The sequence below is a fragment of the Sphaeramia orbicularis genome, chromosome 10 (assembly GCF_902148855.1).
Source record: "Sphaeramia orbicularis chromosome 10, fSphaOr1.1, whole genome shotgun sequence".
Taxonomy (NCBI): domain Eukaryota; kingdom Metazoa; phylum Chordata; class Actinopteri; order Kurtiformes; family Apogonidae; genus Sphaeramia; species Sphaeramia orbicularis.
In genome coordinates, this window is record NC_043966.1 from 49384487 (window position 1) to 49410441 (window position 25955).

Consider the following 25955-nt stretch of genomic DNA (forward strand, 5'->3'; position numbering starts at 1 on the left):
AACTAACACCATGGTGACGAACGCCGAGCAGAGCATGATACCCATGTTTGGAATTAAAAGTCATTTGTCGGATTAAGTACACCCTTTATCTACTCTCTAAAATTTTACAGTATAAATGACAATGATGCACAACTTAAAATACAGATGACAAGGAGTTTAAAAGTTCAACTTTTAACTGTAACACAAACATATTAATATAAAACTACTCATATTAAAAATAATTTGGTGAGTGATTTGTATTTTTAGATACAAAAATACTGGTGGAATATTTATATTTTGCATGGAATTTATGTTCCCGACCAGTGAAAGTGAACAGGACACAGATGTCAACTGTTACATATCATTCATTGAAACGTTTCTCGACTTACTGACGCGCCGCCTGGCTGTGTTTTTGTATGAAAACGCCATAGATTGTATATTATTGGCCAAAGACCGGTTTTGTCAGCCGTAGCGCAGACTCAGACCGATGGTTGACCCGGAGGAGAAGCACAGCGGCCATTTTGCTCGGAAGGGGGCCTCGGCTTCAACACGTGAGAGACAGGAGCCTGAAGAAACAGAAACAGCCCAGAATATCTGCCTCCACGTTCATATTATTCATGCGCGATCCGACAGAGGCATAGGAAGCCAACACAATGCCCACAATTACTCTACCGCCGAAGGAGAATGCTCTGTTCAAGAGAATATTGGTAGGCTATATGTCAGAGATAACGTTAGCTTGTTAGCTAATGCTAGTTTGCCAAGTAGCCGAAGTTGTAGCATTCAGAGCAAGTAGCTAATGACTTTCTAGTCCATTAACTAAACATTACCATACAAAACGCATTATAATTACTACGCCCGTATTACCATTAAGTGATTAACTATATCAGTACAGTTAAGGAAAGAGCATATACCAACAGTCATGTGGAGTCCTAGCAATGCTTTGGCCTTTCAGCACATTCAGAGTGCATCAGTGACTAAACTGCTTGACACATGACAGCTAAACACAACTTGTGCCATAGTTTAGTTAGCTGTGGAGCTAGCAGCGGCGGGCTTGCTCTCCTATTCGGCTGCACTGACAATAACCCATAGAATATGTATTGGATAAACATACCGGCTTGAAGTACTGCTAGTTTAAAGCGGGCTCAAGTCAAACCAAATTTAAAACATACTTGAAAATACCGTTTCAAAACATGGACTGGCAAAGTCGAGTTAAAAATTTTGTAGAATTTGAATTTCTGTTCTATTATAGAGTTGAAACTGACTTAAGTGCAGCATTGTAATTTATTTGATGGTTTGATACCGGGAGCTGCAGTTCTGCGCATTTCTGGATTCAGAACCTGTCAGGACAAGTGTCAGTTAGAAAATCCTAATGTGCAGGGGTAGCCAACCCTGGTCCTGGAGAGCCACAATCCAGCATGGTTTAGACGTATCCCTCTTCCAACACACCGGATTCAAATGATAAGCCTATCACCAAGCTCTGCAGAAGCCTGATAATGACCATCAGGTGTAACCCTGCTGAGAGACACACATGAGAATTGCCAGCTGTTTTCTCAGATCTGATGTGATGTCTCCACATTTTGTTGCAGAGGTGTTACGAACACAAGCAGTACAGAAATGGACTGAAGTTCTGCAAACAGATCCTGGAAACCCAAAGTTTGCAGAACATGGAGGTAAGAAGAGCACTGTTTTGCTATCACTTTGTTCCTGCTTTGTTTGACGGCTGAGTTTTCAAGTCCTTATATAAGATGTGTCAAGTGTAGGTTGTTTTGGTTTTGAGTCTCTGTTGAGTCTCTGTTGGTAAGATAAGTTAGATAAGTTAGGTAGTTGTTAAGATACCTGATTACCTTTCAGAATTTGACAGCTGTAACAACGGCATTGCTCAGGAATGACAATTAGCCACACACCTTTCACTCACTGTCCTACTGTCACTCGTGTGAGAGACATTACCAAGAGTTTCAAGGCGGTTCCTTTTGTATTTTTCAGCAGATCAGTTGAGGAAGTAGATGTGTAGGACTGAGGAGAGGTGAATTTACAGAGCGCCTGTAGCTCTGCCAACCTGGCCACTCACTGCTTGGTACAGTTTCACATGTGTCAGTGTAAACTGCTGTAAAATAAACTTCCTGTACTAATTACACAAGGATGTAGTCGCCATAGAAGCGTGTTCATATGTGCACATTGAATAGTGTTCTGTCAGAGTTCCTGATGATGATAGTAGTGATACGACAGACCATGTGACTTCAATGCTCACAGTAAACAACTACTCAAAAGTCCCAAACTAGACTTGCACTGTTCACAATTTTTTGGGCAGATTTCAATTTGCAAGGTGCTTGGATGACCGATACCAATTTTGGCTAATTTCAATCTCATTTTTTCCAAACACAACACCAAGACATTGCAATGCAGTTTTCCCTTTAGAACATTTTTTTTCAAATAGAAAAAAGTGTGCAAAAAGGTGCCAGGTTTTCTGAACAAAAACAGGTGCATTGATTAAAACACCTGGTTTTTAGTGAGTCCCGTATCATACCAGTAGCTGAAATCATCATATTTGAAGGAAAATTATCATATATACCCAATTTTTATTCTGACATAGCTCAGACCATGTGCCTTAGTAACAGATTATCGTAGGCTTGCGCTAGCCTATCGCCACATCGCCATTGGCGATGCATTTCCTGGTTGACGAAGTTGTTTTCAACCTGTGTAGCCACAGTGGCGAAGGTATTTTTTAGTAAAACCAACCAACATCTCTGGTCGAAAATGTCCGCGCGATAACCAAGGAAAATAACAAATGCGGTCTCCACTACTGAAGCGCTGCTGAGAGCGATCGAACTCACCCGAATGTTTCCGATTTTTTATGAATTCACACTGCACACGTTACTTGTGGGAAGTTACTGCTCGTTCAAGTGAAAACGAAACTTATGGCTCATTTATCTTTTCTCTACCTGCTGAAGCTTCGCTTTTAAACCTTACCAGCGAAAACGCTGCAATATTAGTTAGGCCTGTAATTGTACACAAAATTTTCGGTTCGGTACATTTTTGGTTTTCAAAGCCACGGTTCGGTACGGGAAGAAAGAAAACCCCTCAAAATGTCTATTAATGCATTTATGAATTTTTTAACATTTTCCCCCCAAGTTTTGGAGACAATAGAATGTAGAAAAACAGGAATAATATAATTCTGCTGCTACAAATCAAATAGAAAATAAAATAATTATTAATATACTAAATGTATTTTAAACATTAGTATTGCACTTTTCCCTGAAAGGTAGTTTCGAACAAACAAGAAAAATCTAATCACAGTTCTGTCAGTTCACATTCTGCATAAAAATAAAAAAATTCCACATGAAGTGCAACATTAACAAGAGGGTAAATTGGTATTTTGTTTAAACAAACTGAAGAGAAACATTGACAACACAATGAACCAAATTGTTTATTTTAGGACAGAGAACAAACTGTTTAGGACACTGTGTGTATTTGTGTGTGCCTGTGTGCACGGGGGATTTTATTTATTTATTTTTTGTCGGAGCCGGGGGTAGGGGGGGCGCGCAGTTATATACCTGGGGGTGCGGTCCATAACTAATGTAACGAACGCTGTCATGAAACAAAAGTGAAACTTTACATCCTTTCATCCATCCATCCATCCATCCATTCTCTTCCGCTTATCCGGGGCCGGGTCGCGGGTGTAACAGTCTAAGCAGGGATGCCCAGACTTCCTTCGACTGTCACCCAATCCACACTGCACCCGGCCCCTATGATTCCCTCGATGGGTGGTGAGTCCGTCGGAGGGGGGCCCACGTCGCTCTTTCGGGCTGGGCCCGGCCGGACCCCGTGGGCATAGGCCCGACCACCAGCGCTCGCATACGAGCCCCAACCCCAGGCCTGGCTCCAGGTGGGGCCCCGGCTGCGCCGTACCGGCGCGTCACGTTTTTTAGATGTTTCTTGTACATCCTTTCAACGTTCTGTTTATTCCTCTATTATACAGTGTGCGTGACAGACAGACAGAGCTAGTGTAAGTGTTTTAGAACTACCGTAGTTCCTTGGGGCCAAACGTCTGTCTTATTAGCGTCTCTTTCCTCGTTGTTGTCTTTCACCTGAACCTTAACTGATCCAAACTGGACTGTAATGATGGTGGAAGGTCTTCAGTCTCTTCCGTCCAGGTTCACATCATTTTGTTGTTTTTTTTTTTTTTTTTTTTAATCTTATATCAGCTGCTATTTCATATTTCAGGTCAATGTGTGCTCCTTCAATATGTCCGTGTGAAACTTGTGCGGATTTAAAGTTCCACATCGAATGATGTCTTTCATTCCTTTTTCTTTTTCTCATTATACTGTGCCGATTCAGTACAGCTGTGTACCAAACCGAACAAGTGCGTACCGAAACGGTTCGGTACGTGTACTGTTACAGGCCTAATATTAGTATCACATTAGTGTTGCCTCCGTCATCTCCATGTTTGTTATTACTGACTTTCTTCTTCTTCTTCTCAAAAAACTTTACTCTTCTTCGTGGTATTTGTCCAGTATGGTTAAGTAAGAGTGGTGCCCCCTGGTGGATTAATTGAGAAACACTCATTCCAACACATTAAATGTCAGTGGCAGCACTTTTTTCCAGTCAGACTAATGACAACGACAATAAAGCACATTTACAAAAGGAACTAAGAACTAGAATGGGATTATTAAGTACTAGTATCGGTACTCGTATCAGCAAGTACTCAAAAGTCAATAGGTGAAAGAAGTCAGTTATCTGAGATATCTAAGTTTAAATTAGTAATCAGTCCATGTACATTCTAGTCTGGGCAGGAGCACTTTCTAGTCTAAATTAAATAATTTCAAGAGTCCATATCTGTCCATATTTAATTACCAAATGACTTTATGATAAATCATGTCTCACTGGTAAATTTATTTTATATTGAATCTCATACTGAATCTCATGAGCATCAGTGGTCAGAATAATTGTATTTATAAGTCTATCATTTATTGTTTTGTTATGCATTAGATTAGAAATAAAAATAGTTTAGATGAAAATGTTGACTTAAGTTAATTTTTTATGATTTTTTTGTATGAAACTGAAGCCAGATTGAACATATTTTTAAGCTCAAAATGCACCACAATGCAGGAAAAAGACTTCATTTTTCCCAAAATTTCCCGGGGGAGCTATGCTCGTCACCATGGGGCGCATAGGGACCCAGACTGGCTGTGGCTTTCTGTGGCTACACTCATTTGTACTAATGTAGCCACAGTGGCTGTATCTTTCATTTTCCTAGCACAAGCGCAGGATAGACTTATCATAGACTGCACATATTACACCCTGCAACCCAGTTTTACTTTTAAATAATCTAATAGAACCTTGGAAAAAAACAAGCGTCTCTACATATGTGGAGCACAGGATGAACCCCGGCACTGAATGGACCAGAATGCCATTTATAAATTCCCAACTGCTACATGCTTTGGGCTGAATCGAGGTCCTCCCTTATGAGTAGAGAGGCACATGAGAGGATGAATGAAAACAAGTGTGAACAGTGTGAAGGATCTGTATCCAATTTGTCTTTGGTAATTAATTTAGTAGTGTAATGAAAGGGTCAAATTATCATACATGATGGGATTTTTGGAATTATTGATCATACATCGTGCAGAGGGTAGAATTATTGTACAAGTAAGATAATTGTAGTTCTGGCCGGGCCAGTTCTCGGGGGGCAAGAGTGGGCAATGCCCACTTAAGCAATGTCTTGCCCCCTTAAATGAGAGTTTCCTAAGGTAGGGAAAAGGAAAATTAGTGCACAACAGGGGAAGATTTAGAGGAATTAGTCTTAAATTTCAGTTTGACCTTGTATGGTTGTATGGTGTGCACATAGTAAGTGTGAGGTACGTACGGCACGAAATCCCCCACCCCTTTGCCACCTCCATCGGCGACATGTGCCCCCTTCACATTCCTGATTGCCACCTCATACATGACTATCTGGAACCTGCCCTGGATCTGGCTATGCAGCGCAGCAGGAATTAGACCTGCGGTTAAAATCAGTCAATTTCAGACTGACCAGCTGGTCGCAGGTCATGGCTGATCACGTGAAAATCGGAAAATTTGCGAGCATGGTGATTAATCGGTGCAAGTTGATCCCATACCCAGTGTTTCTTCAAGGAGACATTTAAGCGGTGAGGGTTGGCCGATATGACCAAAATGAGTATGCAGTTTCACTTTTAGAAAAGGGCAGCTGAGAAAATGCTCCTTCAGCATATCTTTGTCTTTGTGCAAGATAATGATGTATATGTCATGACGGTGGAAACACCTGTGTCCTTTCACATTAGAATGTATGTTTATGGTGTCATGTTGCATATGCTGTTCTTTACAACATTGCTTTCATCATTATAATGACATTTTGGGTTGTGCTACACCGATACAGGCAGGGATTTTTGATAACAGATTTTGACATTATTGCCTGACCAAATTCCCGTGGCTGATATATGTGGCTCAATGCAGTCCAGATGAACTCTGAATGTTGCCTGAGTGATCAGATCTCACATAATCACATAATTCACACCTAACCTCAGGGTCCACTGTGATTGAATCATAAAGTTTTGAACCAGGCCAAAGAGAGGAAGGACCAAATCTGCTGGTGATAAGATGCAAATAATATATAATAATAATAATAATGATGATAATAATAATAATAATAATAATAATAATAATATAATAATATTATTATTATTAGTCCATAGAGTCCATCCTTTTCAGAGCGCGGGGGGGGGGGGGGGGGGGGGGGGGGTGGGGGGGGGTGTGTAGCTCCGTGATGTGTGTGTGTGTGGGGGGTGATAGCGTCATTGTCCAAGCAGGAGTGAAAGTGAAACTAACTCACTTTAAAGTTCTTCTTATCCTCTGGGCAGCACACACACCACAGGAGCAGCGAGCGACAGAATCTCCGCGCAGCAAAAAAATGTTAACATATCGTCTGCATATTGGCCGATGTTGATTAATTGGTGATACGCTATAATCGGCCGGGCTCTAGTAACAATATCACGGTGTTACGATTAATCACGATTTTAAACTTCATGGTTAATTTATTGTCAAAGCTGGCAAAAACTGTCTCATAAAGTACAGTAGATTAAAGCTATACCGTATGATGTGGCATTTTTACGCTTTTCTTTTGTCATCTTAAAATGCTCCTGGTAAGTGTGTGTCAAACTAAAATGTAAAAGAAATCCACCAGGTATTGAAACTCAAAAATGTTTAATTCTCATATTTCTAATAAAAGTCTGACCAATCATTTTAGTCGGTCCGAATGAAATAATTGGCCGAACCTGACTGAGCCTCCTGTGAATCATCCATTACGGCTGTCCAGCATCCGATCCATTATCTCCGTCTCACATCCGATATGTGTACCTCTGAATCTGACGCTTCACTGACCACAGTCTACTGTCTAGGATATGTATGGATAGAACTGACATGCACATGTGGAAGGGATTAAATGGATTTATGAACAGAAACGACAACTGAGGGGCACAGACGGGAGTCTGATTAGTGAAAGATGGAGATAAAAGTCCGGAAGTCAGCTGTACTGGACTAAACAGGTCTGCTCAAAGCTCAGCTTTTATGACGGTGGGACTCATACAGGTGCAATTACATGGTGTCACACAATGTAAGATGATGTAGGATGATAAATGTATGGACTATGAAACTTCAAATGTCCACGGAAAATTCGCGGAGGCTGCGCGTTCACAGTGCGCGCGCCCATCCCCTGGGCACTGCAGTGAAGACGCTGATCCAGCACTGCACAGACCAGGTCTACTGATGAAACAGGAGCCGCGGGCCCGCGGCAGGTGGATGATGCATCTGATTACTGAGGGAGGGGTCCGCGGACACGCCAAAATGGACCGGACCTCCACCTCTGCTTCCTCCTCTGTTTCCATCGCGCATCAGGTGAGAGGAGAGAAAGGAGGAGAGCCTCAGTGCTCAGACAGAGGGAAGGGGGTGGGGCTTTTGGAGGGAGGCGTGTTGTTCATGTTCAAACTTTTACTAAGTGCTGTGAGAAATGCCACATCGGTAGGTATAGCTTTAAGAGAAGAACCAAAGACACATTAATATGTACTTCCCGCCCAGAGCGAAAGCAACATTACGCAAGCGCTGCATTCAACAATCCACAAATGAAAATGGCAGAGAAGGAACAAGCTAACAGTCAGTCTCTATCCACTTGCATGTTCAGAAATAATAATAATAATAATAATAATATAATAATGGATTAGATTTCTGTCGGGCTTTCTAGAGCACCCAAAGCACTTTACATTATTGATCCATTATTCATTCACTCACATTCTGGTGGTGGTGAACTACATTTATAGCCACAGCTGCCCTGGGGCAGGCTGACGTAAGCATGGCTGCCAGTTCGCACCAAACAGCCCCTCCAACCACCATCAAACATTCACACGCATTCATACACCAATGTGAGTGACACTTGATGAAGTGAAGTGTCTTGCCCAAGGACATAACGGTACATGACTGGGACAGAGCAGGATTCGATCCACCAACCCTTCAGATATTAGATGACCCGCTCTAACCGCCAAATGATATGACAAAGTGCACAGCAAATTTCACCCAGCGAAGGTTCACTGTGGGGGGTGGTGGTGGACATTTTTCTGAATTGTCTTGACCGTAAATATATTTTTGATGCGAGCTCACTTTCGTTTCCAGAGTCTGCATTCGCTACAGTCATCTATGCAGCTTCAGGCTGCCATTGCACAACCCATTCACAACAATCTGGAAACTGGCTTTGGTAGCGTAAAGCCATTCCAGGGTTCTCACTAGCGTCATTGAACGTCGGGGACCCCGACGCTGTCCCTGGGGGGCCCCAACGCTGGGATTTGACCCGTGACACTGTCTTTCAACCAGCGTAGCGGTGTTTTTTTTGTATTCTGCCCCTGCTTGTGTGTATAGCGGCTAGCTCGGCAGCTAGATAACAGGTTTCTCAAGAAAAGCCCGCCGAAAACTTCTCTCCAAAGCTTTTACTCCAGACTTCACTGTAAAACTGCAACATACATTCAAAACATGTCTCAGTTATGTTTTGTTACAGCACATTAACATCGCCTTATACATTCAAATGAGTGACCGTGCTTGTGCTAGGAAAATGAAAGATACAGCCACTGTGGCTACATTAGTAGAAATGAGTGTAGCCACAAAAAGCCACAGCCAGTCTGGGTCCCTGCAGCGGGGTGCGTAGCGGATCGTGGTGACTAGCATAGCTCCCCCAGGAAATTTTGGGAAAAATAAAGTCTTTTTCCTGCATTCTGGTGCATTTTGAGCTTAAAAATATGTTCAATCTGGCTTCAGTTTCATACAAAAAAAATCATAAAAAATTAACTTAAGTCAACATTTTCATCTAAACTATTTTTATTTCTAATCTAATGTATAACAAAACAATAAATGATAGACTTTTAAATAATACATGAGACTTTATTGGCTAAAAATATACATACAGCATCTTACCAACTTCTAATGAGTGCTAATTCAAGTAATTGTTTTATGTGATTTTCTAAATGATCATGATCCATATTGTTCTGTTAATAGTTGTATTCAGTAAAAAAAAAAATTTTTTTCCAAGCCAGAAAACCTATATATTTTGTAAAATTTCTCCAAAAATTCATTTCTTTCATTATTAAAAGGTGCAATGATGATGTGAAGGATCATAACTGGGCTAGTGAAGGATCCGATCATAACATTCCAACAAACGAGGATCTGGATCATAAAAATTTTTTAAGTGAAACCTCTGAGTATGATACCATACATTCGGGATGTACCGATACCACTTTTTTCCAGACCGAGTACAAGTACTTACTTTTGAGTACTTGTCGATACTGAGTGCCGATACTAGTACTTAATAGTCCCATTCTAGTTCTTAGTTCCTTTTGTAAATGTGCTTTATTGTCGTTGTTATTAGTCTGACTGGAAAAAGTGCTGCTGCTGACATTTAATGTGTTGGAATGAGCGTTTCTCAATTAATCCACCAGGGGGCGCCGCTATTAATTAACCATACTGGACAAATACCACGAAGAAGAATAAAGTTTTTTGAGAAGAAGAAGAAAGTCAGTAATAACAAACATGGAGACAACAGAGGTAACAGTAATGTGATACTAATATTGCAGCGTTTTCACTGGTAAGGTTTAAAAGCGAAGCTTCAGCAGGTAGAGAAAAGATAAATGAGCTGTAAGTTTCATTTTCATTTCCGCTGGTGGCAGTTTGCACCGCTCCGTACCCCTCTGTGTGCTGCGTGAATTTGTAAAAAATCGGAAACGTTCGGGTGAGTTCGATCGCTCTCGCCAGCACTCTTCAGTAGTGGAGACCGCATTTGTTATTTTCCTTGGTTATCGCTTGCACATTTTCGATCAGAGATGTAAGTTGGTTGATTGATTTTACTAAAAAAAAATACCTTCACCACTGTGGCTACACGGGTTGAAAACAACTTCGCCAACCAGGAAAATGCATTGCCAATGGTGATGTGGCGATAGGCTAGCGCAAGCCTAGAATGAGAAAAGATTGCTAGCTCGATGCTAACATAAATGGGAAAATCCATAGACATTCTAACGATTAACATCTTCAGATCGATTTAAGATTTACAACGTCTTTTAATCTAACAACAAAAGTTTACATAAGAGACAGGTTTTACTATCCATTACAACAACAACTAAACATAAAATGCTCACAGGGAAACGTTCTTTCTGGCCATACAAAGAGAATGAGAAAAACGTGTCTGCTACTTCTTTCCCATGTCTGAACTGGCTACGGTAACACCGAAAGTACAAAACACACCCAGTGCAACTTATTCCGACCACCAGAGGGCCCCCTTTGCTTGCTTTTAACAACAGAACATCACAGTGTGTGTTTGATTGTCCAGCGTAATGATAACGACATTTGAATTTAAAAAAAAAAATTTATTCCTTTGTCTTGGTGCAAAGTGCTGCAGACAGGAAATGAGAATAAATAATCAACACCCCTTTGTGTGCCTTGGTATTGTCTGATGCCTGCCCGGCAACATCACTTGGCTTACGCTCGTTGGCTGACAATGAGACTTCAGTCAATTTATCTTATTTAAAAGACTGATCACCCATGGAAAATTATATCTAAAATTTAGCCTGTGTGTGCATGTAGTGTGAGTGCCACTCCGATTATCCCTAATTTCATGCAAGTGAATATTTTTCTACGATTATGTCTGCGTCGAAGCGTGGGAGCAACGCCAAACACAAGGATAATATCACATCGTTTTTTGGCTTCATTCCTCAAAATTTGCCCCTCAAAATGCAGGAAACAGTGTTTCGGAGAGTTATAAATTTCAAAACTACAAAACTCGTGCCATGTACGTGGCATGCACCTGCGTACATGGTGCTATATGCTGTGAAAAAATCCTAGTGAGAACCCTTCATTCTTCTCCAGCAGTTTAGACTGTCATACAAGCTTCGGGAGGGTTAACTTGTGAAATGATGCAGTAAACACACAATGATGAATTTTTGATTTAATGTTGGGGAAGCCAATTTATGCATTACTCAGTGAATCACAAAATCCGACATTACACAGGAGTTTTTATTCTTATGTTTTTCCTGTCATTTCCCTCTTGTTCTTTACTGAATAAGTTAAGACCATATATAGCCTTTCAGATGTTTTTAAACGTTTACTGCTGGATCAAAAATCAGACTTTATAAGAAATAATGATTTGACATTTTTTGTAACAACAATTGTTATAACATCTTTGTCTGTATCATTCAGCGTCCACATACAAAGTGTCATCCTTCCGGAGTGTCTTGACCTCTGTGAATCTGTCCCTATGTTCTTCAGAAACACTGGCCATGAAAGGTTTAACCCTCAACTGTTTAGGAAAGAAGGAAGAGGCGTATGAGCTGGTGAGACGAGGACTGCGCAATGATCTCAAGAGCCACGTCTGTATCCTTTCCTCACCTCTGTGAGACTGCACCTGCTTTGATTCTACATTTGCCCTTGGTGTCTGTCTTTTCACTCTTTGAAGCAGTCTCAATATTGTTCAGTGTTTACTTCCTGAACATACCCATCATCGCAGGCTGGCATGTTTATGGCCTACTGCAGCGCTCGGATAAAAAGTACGACGAGGCCATCAAGTGTTACCGAAATGCTCTTAAGTGGGACAAGGACAACCTGCAGATCCTCAGAGACCTGTCTCTATTGCAGATCCAGATGAGAGACTTGGAGGGGTACAGGGTGAGCTTACCAGAGATGAGCTGGTTTAATGCTTCCTTCACCTACTATTGCGAAGATTCACAAGATGATTCTTTCCGCTTGTGAATTCAAAATTATGAGTGCGTTGTGCTCAAGTCCTTTTGTTGTCGTAGTGAAATGAAAAATGGCTGACACAGTTCATCATGAGCTGCCTATTTGGGTTAAAACAGTTTTGGATGTGTTAATTCATCTGCTACAGCAGGGTGTCAACCAATTTTAGTTCAGGGGCCACATTCAACTAAATTTGATCTGAAGTGGGCCGGACCAGTAAAATAATAACATAATAATGTATAAATATGTCAATTCCAAACTTTTCTCTATGTTTTAGATTGAAAAAAGTAAATTTACATTCTGAAAAGGTTGACTCTACAAACTAGCCTTTCAAAAGATGTGAATAACATGAACAAACTGAAAAATAAGTGTAATTTTAACAATATTAAGCCTCAGTTTATCATTTCCACATGTACGTTATAACTTATAGAGCACAGTGGATCTACAAATACACAAAATGTTTAGTAACAGGCAGAATCTTGTTAAAATTGCTACTTACTTCTCTTAAGACAATTTCCGGTTGTTCATATTTATTCAGGTTATAACATTTTTTGCAAATTATCTTTGTTTTAGTGTAAATACATGAAAATATTTACATTTACAAAGAGAAAATTTGGAGTTTTCATTATTTCTATGTTATTATGATAGTATTTACTGAATCCTGCCCACTTGAGATCTGGTCTGAATGTGGAACCTGAAATATGTCTTTTGTTAATATCTTAGTATAATTTTTGCATTTCACAAATTCATCCCAAGGGCCAGACTGGACCCTTTGGCGGGCTGGATTTGGCCCCTGGGCTGCATGTTTTACACCGGGGGTGCTACAGCATTTTTTTGTACATTTTTGTGATATGAGAGTCAGTAGTGGTGGCGGTGGGTGGAGTCTGTGCTCGGTGGATTCTGTGCTGAATGGCTGTATTTCTAATAGTGGCATCCTCTTTCTGTCCAGGAGACTCGCTACCAGCTGCTGCAGCTGCGTCCAGCCCAGCGCTCCTCCTGGATCGGATATGCTGTGGCCTACCACCTGCTGGAGGACTTTGAAATGGCTGCTAAGATTGTTGAAGAGTTCCGCAAAACACAACAGGTTCAGACCCACCACTGATGCTACAAGAGCGTCTCATACAGTCAAGCAAAAGCTCTCTGTTAAACACAGGAACAAGTGGTTCTGTGTTATTGAATTTAAACTAATCGCTCCAGTCAGACCCTCCAGCAGTCTCATTTAGGTTTCAATCTGAGTCAGTGTGACATCTAGTGGTAAAATATAGTATAGCAGCGTTTGGCGTAATAGCACATGAAGTTCAAAATGTTATACAGGCCCATCGTATATCGAACCAGTACTCAAGGGATCACACAGACTGTTTGACCACAGCCAGAATATAAAAAATGCAAGGTATGTAAAGGTGATGTAGTAAAGCATCTTTACTTATTCAAGAAAAGCAATAATTCGCTAAAGGACAGTGATGCTGAATACACATTGAATGGTCAAAGAGAGCCAGAGATCCAGTAAGTACCAGTAATAATCAGCTGTAGCTGGTTAATTAAAATTTTATGTTGTCATTCCTCCATTACATGTATTTGTGTGTGTCTTGGTGGTGGCCTTAGAGTCTTCTGCTGTGCTTCAGATGTTTTGCGATGAATCTAAGATTGGTTCAGACAGCAGGTGAAATCAAATTTTTTTTGTGTGCTTGTTTGATTAATTAAATGCAACTTCTATCAGTTTTGAGTATGAACTGAATGCCACCCTGAAGTGACCCGCATGCTCCAAAAGAGGTCCCTTAATTATGATGTTTGTCACCTTCAGTGATGTAAAGGTCGGATATATGTGACTTGGTCGTTCAGACTGAAGTCGCAATGCAAAATAACAGATACGTATCGGATTTAGGACCACATATGAAAATGGCCGGGTTGGATTTGAAAAACTGTTTTTGTGCTGTTCAAACTTTCTTTAACAGATCAGATACAAGTTACATATGAGCAAAAATTTGGATTTGGGCCATGTTATCTGTCATCTGTACGTAGTGTAGAGAGCCACGCAGGATATTTTTGTGTAATAAAAATTGAGAAGGTAAAGGATGTGGTGCAGGACAACTAACACGTCAGTCTGTTGGAACAAAGATCCAAATACTCTACAAAAGGACACAAATGGAGCGTGGCAATATCTATTCTCTATTTAACAGCTCTATGGTTATCTATCTTTGTTCAGACATCTCCAGACAAGGTGGACTACGAGTATAGTGAACTGTTGCTGTATCAGAACCAGGTCCTGAGGGAGGCGGGTCTGCATAAAGAAGCCCTTGATCACCTCAAAAACTATGAGAAACAGATCTGTGACAAACTGGCTGTGGAGGAAACTAGAGGTGGGTCTACTGTAGCAACCACAGCTATGTTCACACCTCACGCACACATGAATGTTTTTAAGGACAGTATCGATTGTTTCTGTATTTAAGGATTTATTATTTAAGGATCCTCATTAGTCTCTACCAAAGTAGAGACTATTCTTCCTGGGGAACATTCCCAATATTTAAGTATTACAATGTTTACATTTACAGAAAAGACAGTTACATTAATTTAGCATTGTTTCATTATAGATTACAGATTTCTTAAGATTTGTTTTAGAAACGTGGTTACTTATCAATATAAAAATACTACAATTTATGCAGTTACAAACACATAGAAAAAAACAAACAATAAAATAAAACGTAGTTACATTACTTATTAGCATTGTTACATTGTTGAATATAGATTTCTTAAGATGTGTTTTTAAAAACAAAATGATTACTTATTAACATAATTTCTGGAGGTAACATCTTCCAATATGAAATGGCTCGGTATATAAACGTCTTTTTAAGTGCAATAGTTCTTGACAAAGGCAAAGTTAGAGGCTTGTCTCGTGTTCAACCCATGTCTGTTACAGGTGTATTGTAGTTTAGAGAACAGGCTAAAGGGTTTGTGTAAGGTCAAGATTTTATGCAAAGACGACACAGAACTACATGCCAATCTGTCCTTGATTTTCATCTATGATGTATTGCATTGCTAATGGTTTGAAACGGACAGCCCAGAGCTATTCTTGCAGCCCGATTCTAAGCTATCTGGAGTTAATCAAGGTCTTTTTAGCAGCGCCTGGCCACACAACGGAACAGTCGTCCAAGTGACATAGAACTAAAGACTGTAGTACAAGTTTTCTTCTGCCAGATAGCATAAAATGGGCATTACATCTAATTAATGAGATTATTCTACTCATTTTAGTCACAATATTATTTATATGTGTCGGCCATGACATATTTTGATCTTAAGTGACCCCCAGCAGTTAAATCTCGGTCACTTGTTGTAATGATCGCTTGTGCAAAGAGATGTTTGGGGCTTCTCTCACAATATGTTTAGAACCCAACATCATACACTTGGTTTTTTAACACATTCAGTTTTAACCTGTTCTCCACCACCCACTCATAAGTAGACCCTAACCCCTGCTGTAGCATGTTATTGACCTGGTCTGAGCTAGAGGCAGAAACATGTACAGTTGGTACCCTGAGTCATAAAGTATTTGTCCTTTCCTGTGTAGGGACATTTCCTATGAGTGACGCATTAATGTGGCTTTGTTTTCTGTGTGTGTAGGAGAACTGCTGCTGAAGCTGCAAAGACCTGAGGAGGCCTTAGAGGTCTACAGGAGACTCCAGGAGAGGAACCCTGAGAACTGGGCCTACTACCAGGGTCTGGAAAAGGCTTTAAAACCTGGTGAGCTGTGCATACCCCATAGATACCACAATAGAAGTGTCATCAGTGTGTTTGTGGTGTGTCAGGACTCAGAGTTGTGCTTAAAAAGCTCCAAGGCCATTCATAATTGAAACACAGATAGAAACGGTAGATCCCATCCAGACACATGGTGGCTTCTTATCAGTGTGATCCAACAAAGGACAGGTCACTTTGACTGTGTTGAATGAACTTGAAATATCAAATAACATCCCCCTCTCTGGAGCTCGACCGATTAGTTGGGCCTATTATAACGTATCACCAATTAATCAACATCGGCCAATATGTAACCATGTATTAACTTTTTTGCTGCGTGGAGGATTCTGTCACTCTGCTGTATGTCTGTGCTGCCCGGAGAGTTAAAAGAATAGTAAAGTGTGTTCAGTTTCACTTTGTCAACCACGGACTGCTACCCCCCACCCCACCACCACCACACACACACACACACACACACACACACACACACACACACCACACACACACACACAATACACACCTATCACGCACTGCCCCCCCCACCCCACACACACACACACACAAAATCACAGACTGACACCCCCCCCCTTAATTGTCACTTACATTTTAAAGAATGATTTACCGAACAATTATATGTCACTACTAGGGCAGACCGATAAAATGATATATTTGCAATGTAACTTTTCCTTGATAGAAATATTAGACTTGCTTGGTAAAATTTCAATAGAATTCATTCATCCATGTTGTGACACACATTAGAACAGGCAATCATAATCAAGTAGCGCTGCACAGAACCAATCACGCTAGAGCTACGTCAAGTTAGGTTGACGCACACAGCACAGGTGTAAGAGCAGCTGCAGCACACACTCAACTGTTTGGGCTGAAGCGGGAAATAATGAGTGTTCCCTCGGTAGAAAATTTTACCGAGAACTCGGGCGACTGGGTTTCTGAAAAGTAGGATGCGAACTGTTTCGGTTCAGGGCTTTCAGTACAATACGGAGATACATGTAGCTTATGTGAAGAACGCAAACACTTTCCATGGTAAAGTTGGCAAGAGATTTTCAGATTCGCACTTTGTGGCTCAATAGATCATCAGGTCAATAATCATTGAGACACAAATGATTGCTCTATGTGGCTTTGGTAACACAGAGAGGCTACTGCGATCCCATTTTCATCCAAACGGTCCTTAACAATCAGTAGACGGCATTGCCTTGAATGTAGTGCCAGTTAGTGAGCGTGAGTTTAGGGACCGTCTGCAAAGTGGTAATCGGAAAGTTTCTACATATTTAAAATTCAATAACTTTGCTTCTACTCAGTGAAATGGCACCATATTTATCTTACACACCCAGAAATCCCTTCTGCACACACTACACCACTCCGATTGGGCAAATATCATATATATTTGCCTGAGAGGATGGCTCCAGCAGATACCAGGAACAACATCAGAGATCTCTGTCCAAAAGAGGGCAATCTAGGAACAGCTAAGATCCTGCGCAGAACCCTCAGGCTCCCAGGCCTCTGGTAGAGGACCCGAGCCTGAAGGAGACACCGCCCAGTGGTCGAGAAAAAGATTAGTATTATTTTATATGTGTATATTTATGTGTATGTAAAAACACATGGTCCAAACAGGTGGTGTAATTTCCAGAAAATAATTTGCTTAGGTGCCTGTTTTGTATATGTTGCTCACAAGATGAGTAACACAGTTAACAGCTGTATGTTTTTCGTTCTTGACGTGCGCAACGATGGTGTTTGGACGAATCCCTAATGTGGGACACTGAGTCGAATCTCTTGTGCAGAGTCACACTTGACTGGTAACTTCAGGTGTGGTCAATTGGCTATATAAAAGCAGCAAAGAAAACGCTGAAAGTTAGCCGGTCGGTAAATCCGACATTGATATGAATCAGCCACTGGGAAAATGCTCAGAGTGCAGAATTTGGACCCACAGCACTCAATACACTGAACCTGACACAGAACTGAGAAGTCACACAGCACACTGCCACATCCAACGGGTAGCTCCGCCCACCTTCTCCAGCCTCACTGACTGCACAGAGCAAAGAACAACCATGAAACAACATATAGAGCATTTGAACAATAATTCCTATTATATACTTTACACTATCACTAATTTGTTGTTTGTTCCATCAATTCCCACACTACTTTGGTAGCAAAATGCACAAAAGAATGCACTGAAGTATACATACAATCACCACAGTACTGTGGCAACAAGAGGCTAATGAGTTCATGTAACAGTATCCATGATTGGCTCTAGTACCAATGCTAACATTTGACTGGCTCTGTGGCAATACAAACTGATATTTTGTGCTATAGTATTGTGGCAGTAGTCATTGTCTTAATATTTTCTCAAGATATTGTATTGATGATGGCAGAGTCAGACAAATGTGCAAAGGCTTCAGCACATCCCAAAGATTCTAAATGGGGTTCAGGTCTGGACTCTGTGAGCCTGATGAATCCTAGTGTTGTCATCTTGGAATATGCTCATGTCATCAGTGGGGACTAGGGATGTAAACAATTAATTGACTAAACGATTAATTGTCGATAAGAATTTGTTCGATTAAATTATTAATTGTTGGTTATTTGCCCTTTTCCGCCCGTCCACACCTGTCCAAAGGCTGCTGGTTTGTCTGCACTGCAACGCCGCGGCTGGGATAGCCGATCATTGAACCAGATCATGGTGTTGATGAGTTAGAATATCTGTATGGACATGGTAGAGCCAAACACAGACCAGCCTGTCTGTTTGTAGCAGCGGTGTACCCCTGAATAAATACGCGCACAAATGCGGGGGGTCAGTTTTGGAACGTTTTCCCTGGAGGTTGGTGTAGTCCTACAGTCAGTGAAAAGTTCCACTTTCACTTCTGCGGGGGCACGGACTGAATCGTAACCCCATAGTATTAGAAGTAGGATGGAAAGTGATGCACGCACGCTCGTGGTTACCAACCAACACGCATGCATCCCCCGACCGTACTGCACGTGTGTGAGTACCCCCCGAGGAAATGTACGCGTGTGCACCCCCACCACACCGGTGAAATTGCACTCGCGTGTACCCCCCCCCCCCACACACACACACACACACACACACACATTACACACCGCCACATCAACAGATGATTCCACAGGAAACACTGACTGTATCCAATGGTTCAATAAATCAATCGTTCAGGAATATGACATGCTTTTTTCATGGAGTATATAACAGTATTTAGCTTTTATTTTCATAGACCGTATTGAAAAAGAAATTTAGGTTCTCAGGAAAATCGCTGCTTATCAATTATTGTTAATCCATCGATAAGGGCAACCAACTAACGATTAATGAATTAATCGATAATTTGCATCCCCAGTGGGGATACCCCCCACACACACATACACACACACTGATGTTCGTTCTTGGTCATTGAGTTTATTCAGATTCAGCTGAAATCATTATTTGGACACATACGGAATGCTGCTGAACCCAGACCTGAAACCAACCCCAGATGGTAACACTGCTCCCACAGGCTTGAACAGTAGGCACTATGCATGATGAGTGATCACTGACCCCACATGCTTGGACTGTAGGCACTAGCCCTGATGGGTAATCACTGCCCCCACAGACCCATACCGTAGTCACTAGGCATGATGGGTAATCACTCTGAACCAGGGTCAGTGTGAACTCAACAGACCACTTGACTTTCATCCATTAAACACAGTCCAATCTTTATGCTTCCTAGTAAATTGAAGCCTTTTTTTTCTGGTCATCCTGACTAATAAGTGGTTTTCTTAAGGCTACACAGCTGTTTAGTCCCAGTCACTTGAGTTCCATTCACACTGTGGGTGTGGAAATGCTCCTACTTTCAGTATTAACATAGCTGTGAGTTCTGTTGTTTTTTTATGATTTGATTTCACTAAACGTCAAAGTGATCGCCAATCAGGATCATTTCCAGATTTTTTTTTTTTCCACCGACATTTCTTCCTCGAAGATGATGAATCCTTCCAGTTTTTACCCCTCGGCCAGCTTCTGGTCAAAGAGGTTTTGTAATTGTTTTGTTGTCTGTTTGTCCATCTGTCTTTCTGTCCATTTAACAACGTTATTTATCTGAAGAATACATTGACATATCTGCACCAAATTTATACTGTGGATGCATCTTGGCATGTAGCAGAAACCTATTGAAAGCAAGTCACCTCAGCCTACTTTTTCAAGGTCAAATGGCGACATGTCTTTTTAACTACGTAATCACATTATCTGGAAAATGCATTGAGATCTGCACCAAAGTTATACTGTGGATGCATTTTGGCATGGAGCAGATGCCTGTTGAAAACAGGTCACAATAACGTAGTTTTTCAAGGTGAAATGGTGACATGTCCTTTCAATGATGTAATTGCATTATCTGCCAGCTGGAATCTTACACTGCATTTGGACAGTTCTTAACCCAGTTGTAGTCGTTTCATCAATCTCCTTAGATGTTTTCTTTGCTTGATGCCAATAGTTTGACCCTTCTGAAAACAGATGAGCATCTTTTCCACGACCACAGGACGTGACTTCCAATAGGGTTGTTTAACCCTTATGCCCCTCTCAAAAAAATAATATCTCTGGTCACCCTCGTGGACAAAATGTACACTCATAAAAATACTATAAAACCATCATACTCAACATTTTTTCTTGCTTTTTTTAAAAAAGAAAAATTTGTTATAAATCTCTTAAACAACTTCTCCCCTGCTCAAAACTACCAACATTCAACATTTTTTCAGGATTTTAGCCTTTTAAATGCAAGTTTAATAATTTGAATTTTAGTGAATTATTACCAAAAAATTACAAAAAATTAAATATTTTCCATAAAATAAATAGTAGGTGGATGAAGCATTCATGGTTATTAGAGCCTTCGATAAGTCAAAGATTATCAACAAAATTGATTGATTGCATTAGTATTTTTTCTGTAATGTCAGATGCACCCTCTGGCCACTCTTGTGGACAAAAATGCCCCATTGACTTTCATTATAACCATGTTTTTGAATCTCACTGCAGTTACACTTTATAAACGTACTTTTTCTAATATCAACATTTTTATTTAGAAGAAAACTGGTGACATTTGACATTTTTAGCTTACCAGCCGACAGGCCATAAGCTATTGTTGTCATGCGGCGTCCGTCGCCGTCTGTCGTCGCCGTCTGGTCGTCGCCCGTTACAAAAATTTCAATCGTCGTCTTCTCCGAAACTACAATTCCGATTGACTTCAAACTTGGTATACAGCTTCTTTATGATGATGTCAACAAAAGTTAGTGAAATTATTAGGATCCGGATCTGATTCTGGATTTTGTGCCACTTTGAAACATTTCCCATAATAAGAGATAGGAAGTGGATGGATGGATGCAATAACTCAGTAAATATAAATGATATCCAGTGTAAATTTCTACAGTACAGCCCTGATGAGGAGATGACCAAAACATAATGGCCACATGCTGATCAGGATCTTCTTCTGGATCCGGGAACTTATGGAAAATTTAACATGGGCTCTTCTGGGGAAAACATTTCACTCGTCTTTTTCTCCCAAACTAGGGTTCTGATTGACTTCAAACTTGGTATACAGCTTCTTTATGATGATGTCAACACAAGGTATTGCAATTATTTCAATCCAGATCTGATTCTGGATTTGGTGTGACTTTGACAAATGTTCCCATTATAAGAGATAGGAAGTGGATTGATCCAATAAATCAGTAAGTATCAATGATATCAAGTTGGAATTTGAATTTTTTACAGATCTGATTGGAATATGACCAAAACATCGCCTATTTCTGTAATATAATAAATACACATAGCTGGGTGATAATAAATGGCATCTAGATACATTTCCCAAAGCTTTTAATTTGGCCAGTAAGCTACAGGGCCATTGGTCCTACTTTTATGGTATTTCACCAGTTTCAACCGTTTTCCCATTGTAGGCAGATGCATGAAATACTTGATTTTTTAATTTTTTTTTCCTGTTATATTATGAGGCCATATGACCGCTGGGGAGGGTTTGTTTGTGTGTGTGCATATGTAAAATAGTTTTTAAATTGTCTGATTCATTAGTGTGAACATTTATTGTGCAAACTTTAACATCTTTTCAGAAAGATTTTCAGAAACTCTTCTAGTTCTGAATCTTGTACCGTCACTGTGCATTTGGCTATAACTCTTTATAGTGTGTAATTTTGCTTGGCCAGAGGATTGACTGCTGCATTCGTTATGCCTGATCTGTTTACTGTTGTCTGGTTTTTCATTATGCAGGCAGTGTAGAAGAGTGTCAGAACATTTATGAAGAGGCCTGGGTGAAGTTTCCTAAAGGACTGGTTCCTCGAAGGCTGCCTCTGAACTTTCTCACAGGTAAGTGCGATGCAGCATCACCACCACAGCAAGGAGTTTTTTAAGGACAAACTACATCAAACCCTGCTTGTACCACACATTTCAGTGTTGACTTCCAGCATTTGTTTTCATTGTCCATATCTAATATAAAGTAATTACAAGTATCTTACAAAGGTAGGGCAAGGTTCTGAAGATTTATAGTTTTATGGCCAAATTGCTGACATACTATCAACTAGCGCAAAAGAGCCTTTACTCTTCATTTGTAAATGATGTAGGAGTACATTTCCAAAGGAGTAACTCTTCTTGGACTCCAAGATGTAATGATGTAGGTTATTATCTAACACAGTCTTTCTCAAATGGGGGTACTTGCATTTTTTGGGGAAAAATACAGTAATAAAATACATAAAATCATCATGTACTGAATACAAACTAAACAAGAAAAGCACTCGGAGAGTGCAGACCTCCGCCAAGACAGATCTGCCTCCCGTGCGTGTTTTTTTGTTTGTTAGCAAGATAACTCAAGAAGTTATGGATGGATTTTCAGGAAATTTTCATGAAATGTTGATACTGGCGCAAGGAAGAAATGCTAAAATTTTGGTGGTAATTTGTGTGTGTGTGTGTGTGTGTGTGTTGTGTGTGGGGGGGGGGGGGGGGGGGGGGGGGGGCAGATCTGTCTTGGTGGAGGTCTGCGCTCTCCGAATGCTTTTCTTGTTACCTCTGCCAGGAGGTGTTGTGATTGCTTTGCTTTGTGAGCGTGCGTGTTTGTTAGCAAGATAACTCAAAAAGTTATGGACGGATTTGAGGTCCAATCATCATCATCAACAAACAAACACGCACACACACAAAGCAAAGCGTTCACAATACCTCCTGGCGGAGGTAACAAGAAAAGCACTCAGAGAGCGCAGACCTCCGCCAAGACAGATCTGTCCCCTGCCCCCCCGATCACCACCAAAATTTAATCATTTCTTCTTTGTGCCAGTATCAACATTTCCTGAAAATTTCATGAAAATCCGTCCATAACTTGATGGGTGAAATTTTAAATGTCTATAAAACATCAATTTTGTTTCAATTTACTTTAAGCTTGGCATATATAAAGAAGCAATTAATATGCTGACATCAGCACATGCATAGACATGATGACATCAGCTGGATTGATGCCAAAATAAGCTACATTACATGTGAGGGATGGGGTTTGTCGTGCCTAGCACCACTTGTTATTTTTTACCTTATTAAAGTTAAATATATATTGTTTACAAAGTTTTGAAAATAATAACAGACACCTTTGGCACAGGAACAAATTTTTCCAAATTTTTTTCAATCAAATACGCTGAAGCAGGAGTTGGGGGTACTTGGCTAAAAAATATTTGTTTCAGGGGATACTTAAGTGTAAAAAGTGTGAGAACCACTGATCTAACATAATGTTACACTGCTGCGTCATTTAATTAGAGTCTAATTGCAACAGCAATAGCCACTGAATGAACCCAAACTATTTTCACACTCAGTCTCATTATAACATAACTAAATGTCTATAGTGAGGCAATCTAAACCCAAGTAACACCCACCTTCATTTATCTTTATAACCCCGGAGACATTAAAACAACATGTTCCACAAACTCATGCTGCTTTGACCCCCAACTTGTCTGTGGTGCTCGTTCTGTATGCATGATTTATTTTAAATATTCCAAAAAATTCAACAGTTTGCTCAGTGAGAAACCTTTCCAAACCTGCTGAGAGAGTAGACCTTGAGCTTTGCATGGACATTTGAACATGTACAGTGCACCTCCCACTGTCTGTGTAATGGAGGGCAAAATACTTCTGATATAAATAAGGTTTTGGTCTTTTTACCCTCGGCCACACTGGCTGCAGGGTATTGTCATCAGTTAGTTGTCCGTCTGTTTGTCCAAAAACTTTGGCATGCACTGACAAGCCAGGCCACTGGATGGCAGTAGTGCACCTGATAAGTCAGGCCAAGGGTTTTCAAGTGCACACACATTATGCTTTTAAGACCATTTTTGTTAGTCGTTTTTTCCCTTGGCCACACTGGCTGCAGGGTATTGTCATCAGTTGGTCATCCGTCCGTCTGTCTGTCTGTCCAGTATGTGCAAAAACTTTGGCATGCACCAGTGGTTCTCAACCACGGAGGGCAGCAGATAGTCAACAACAACAATGATAAGGTGAGGGGAGCTCACTTTCACTCTCACAGCTTTATCGAAACATCCTCCATGTACAGGTCTATGGCTGGGTAAAAAAAAACTGATCTAAGATTTATTTTATTTTGTGTAATTGAGTAATAGTGGATGAGATTGATTTTTCAGAGCAGTACCGTGAGTACCTGACCGCCGACGCGGAGGTGCGGCCGGTTCCATCTTGCGAACCCCTGGGGGAGAAGGGGAGTCTCGGTCTCGCTCGTGACTGTTCTGGTGCCAGAGGGGCATGGTGGAAAGGTGGGGAAAACACCTCCTGGCCTCAAACTCGAACCCGCAGTGCGGAAGAACTGGTCACCCGGACTGTCTGGTCGTCGGAGGCTCTCTGAGGCACCTCGTGGAAGCTGGTCGTTGTGGGAATATTAAGTTGGAGCCACACTCAGCCATAAGTGATACTATCAGTTACTGTGGACTTAAAGGAACAGTAAAGCGACAATCACAGATCGCTACCTCCCACCCCTCCCCCGCTCCGACCGACATTCAAGCCCCCTCAGCTCTGACAGATTGTTTCCAGTGACTTTCTTGTAACAAGGGCCCAACATGATCATTTCAGGGGGGCCAAAACCAGCCATAAAACAGAATAAAAATGATGAAGAAGTCTGTTCGGAGCCACTGTGGAAGCATGACAATATTTCTATCCCATTCATTATTAACAGCAGATTCAGCTATTTACTGCTGAAATTTCATGTTTATTCCTTTCTACTGTCAATATTGATACCAGTATTGATGTGTTGCATGGCTGTGGTAGTCAAATAATCAGGTTAGAGCTCAAAATTATACTTTGGTATCACTGAATGAATCTGAATCAATTAATACTGAATTGAATTGATACTGGATCAAATCAAATCGTGATTAATTAATAAAGAACCTTATGAATCGAAATGGAAACGATTCAGGAAATTTGTTTGTAGAATTATGTACTGAGGTCTGGATTGAGGACAGATTGAGGTCCGGGGGGGCGTCCGGCACATTGTCTGTCTGTCCTTCCGTCCATCTGTATGTATAAAAACTTCGGTGTGGACTGAGGGCCGAGGGTTTTCAAGTGCGCAGTCGTTTTGTTTTTACTGTTTGCAGTAATGATGTGATTTTCATTTATTTTTAGGGACTGAGCCTGAAAGGCAAGGCCCTATTGCATTTCATTCATTTCTTTAAATATTTGATAGTATCATTAGTAATAATTAAAGCTGCAAGCAGCATTGGGCGGGACCTCGCACCGGGCGTTCCGCCTCCCCGCGATCTGCCTCCCGTGACCATCCACACCTCAGCTCCACTCACACCTCTCCGTCCCCATACCAGTTCCCACCCTTTAGTGTCTGTCCTCCTTTCATCTGTACAGAACACCAGCGACCCTCTGCTGAAACCGCCATCACCTTTAAAATGAGACTTTTATTTTGGAAACCCTACTGTGTGTATGTGCATTTGTTTGTATGTGAGAGAAAGAATCAGTTTGA

The 25955-nt window shown here is 40.9% G+C and overlaps 1 protein-coding gene across 1 annotated transcript in view; it reads left to right on the top strand.

The window, feature by feature from the left end:
• Window positions 1-632: 632 nt before the first annotated feature.
• Window positions 633-25955, top strand: part of LOC115427016 (N-alpha-acetyltransferase 15, NatA auxiliary subunit-like) — a 110744-nt gene continuing 85421 nt past the window's right edge. The window contains 9 exon segments of the mRNA XM_030145360.1: window positions 633-686; window positions 1566-1620; window positions 1623-1649; window positions 11782-11886; window positions 12020-12177; window positions 13196-13330; window positions 14450-14603; window positions 15859-15978; window positions 22226-22321. Of these exon segments, the coding sequence (XP_030001220.1) occupies window positions 633-686; window positions 1566-1620; window positions 1623-1649; window positions 11782-11886; window positions 12020-12177; window positions 13196-13330; window positions 14450-14603; window positions 15859-15978; window positions 22226-22321 (904 nt within the window).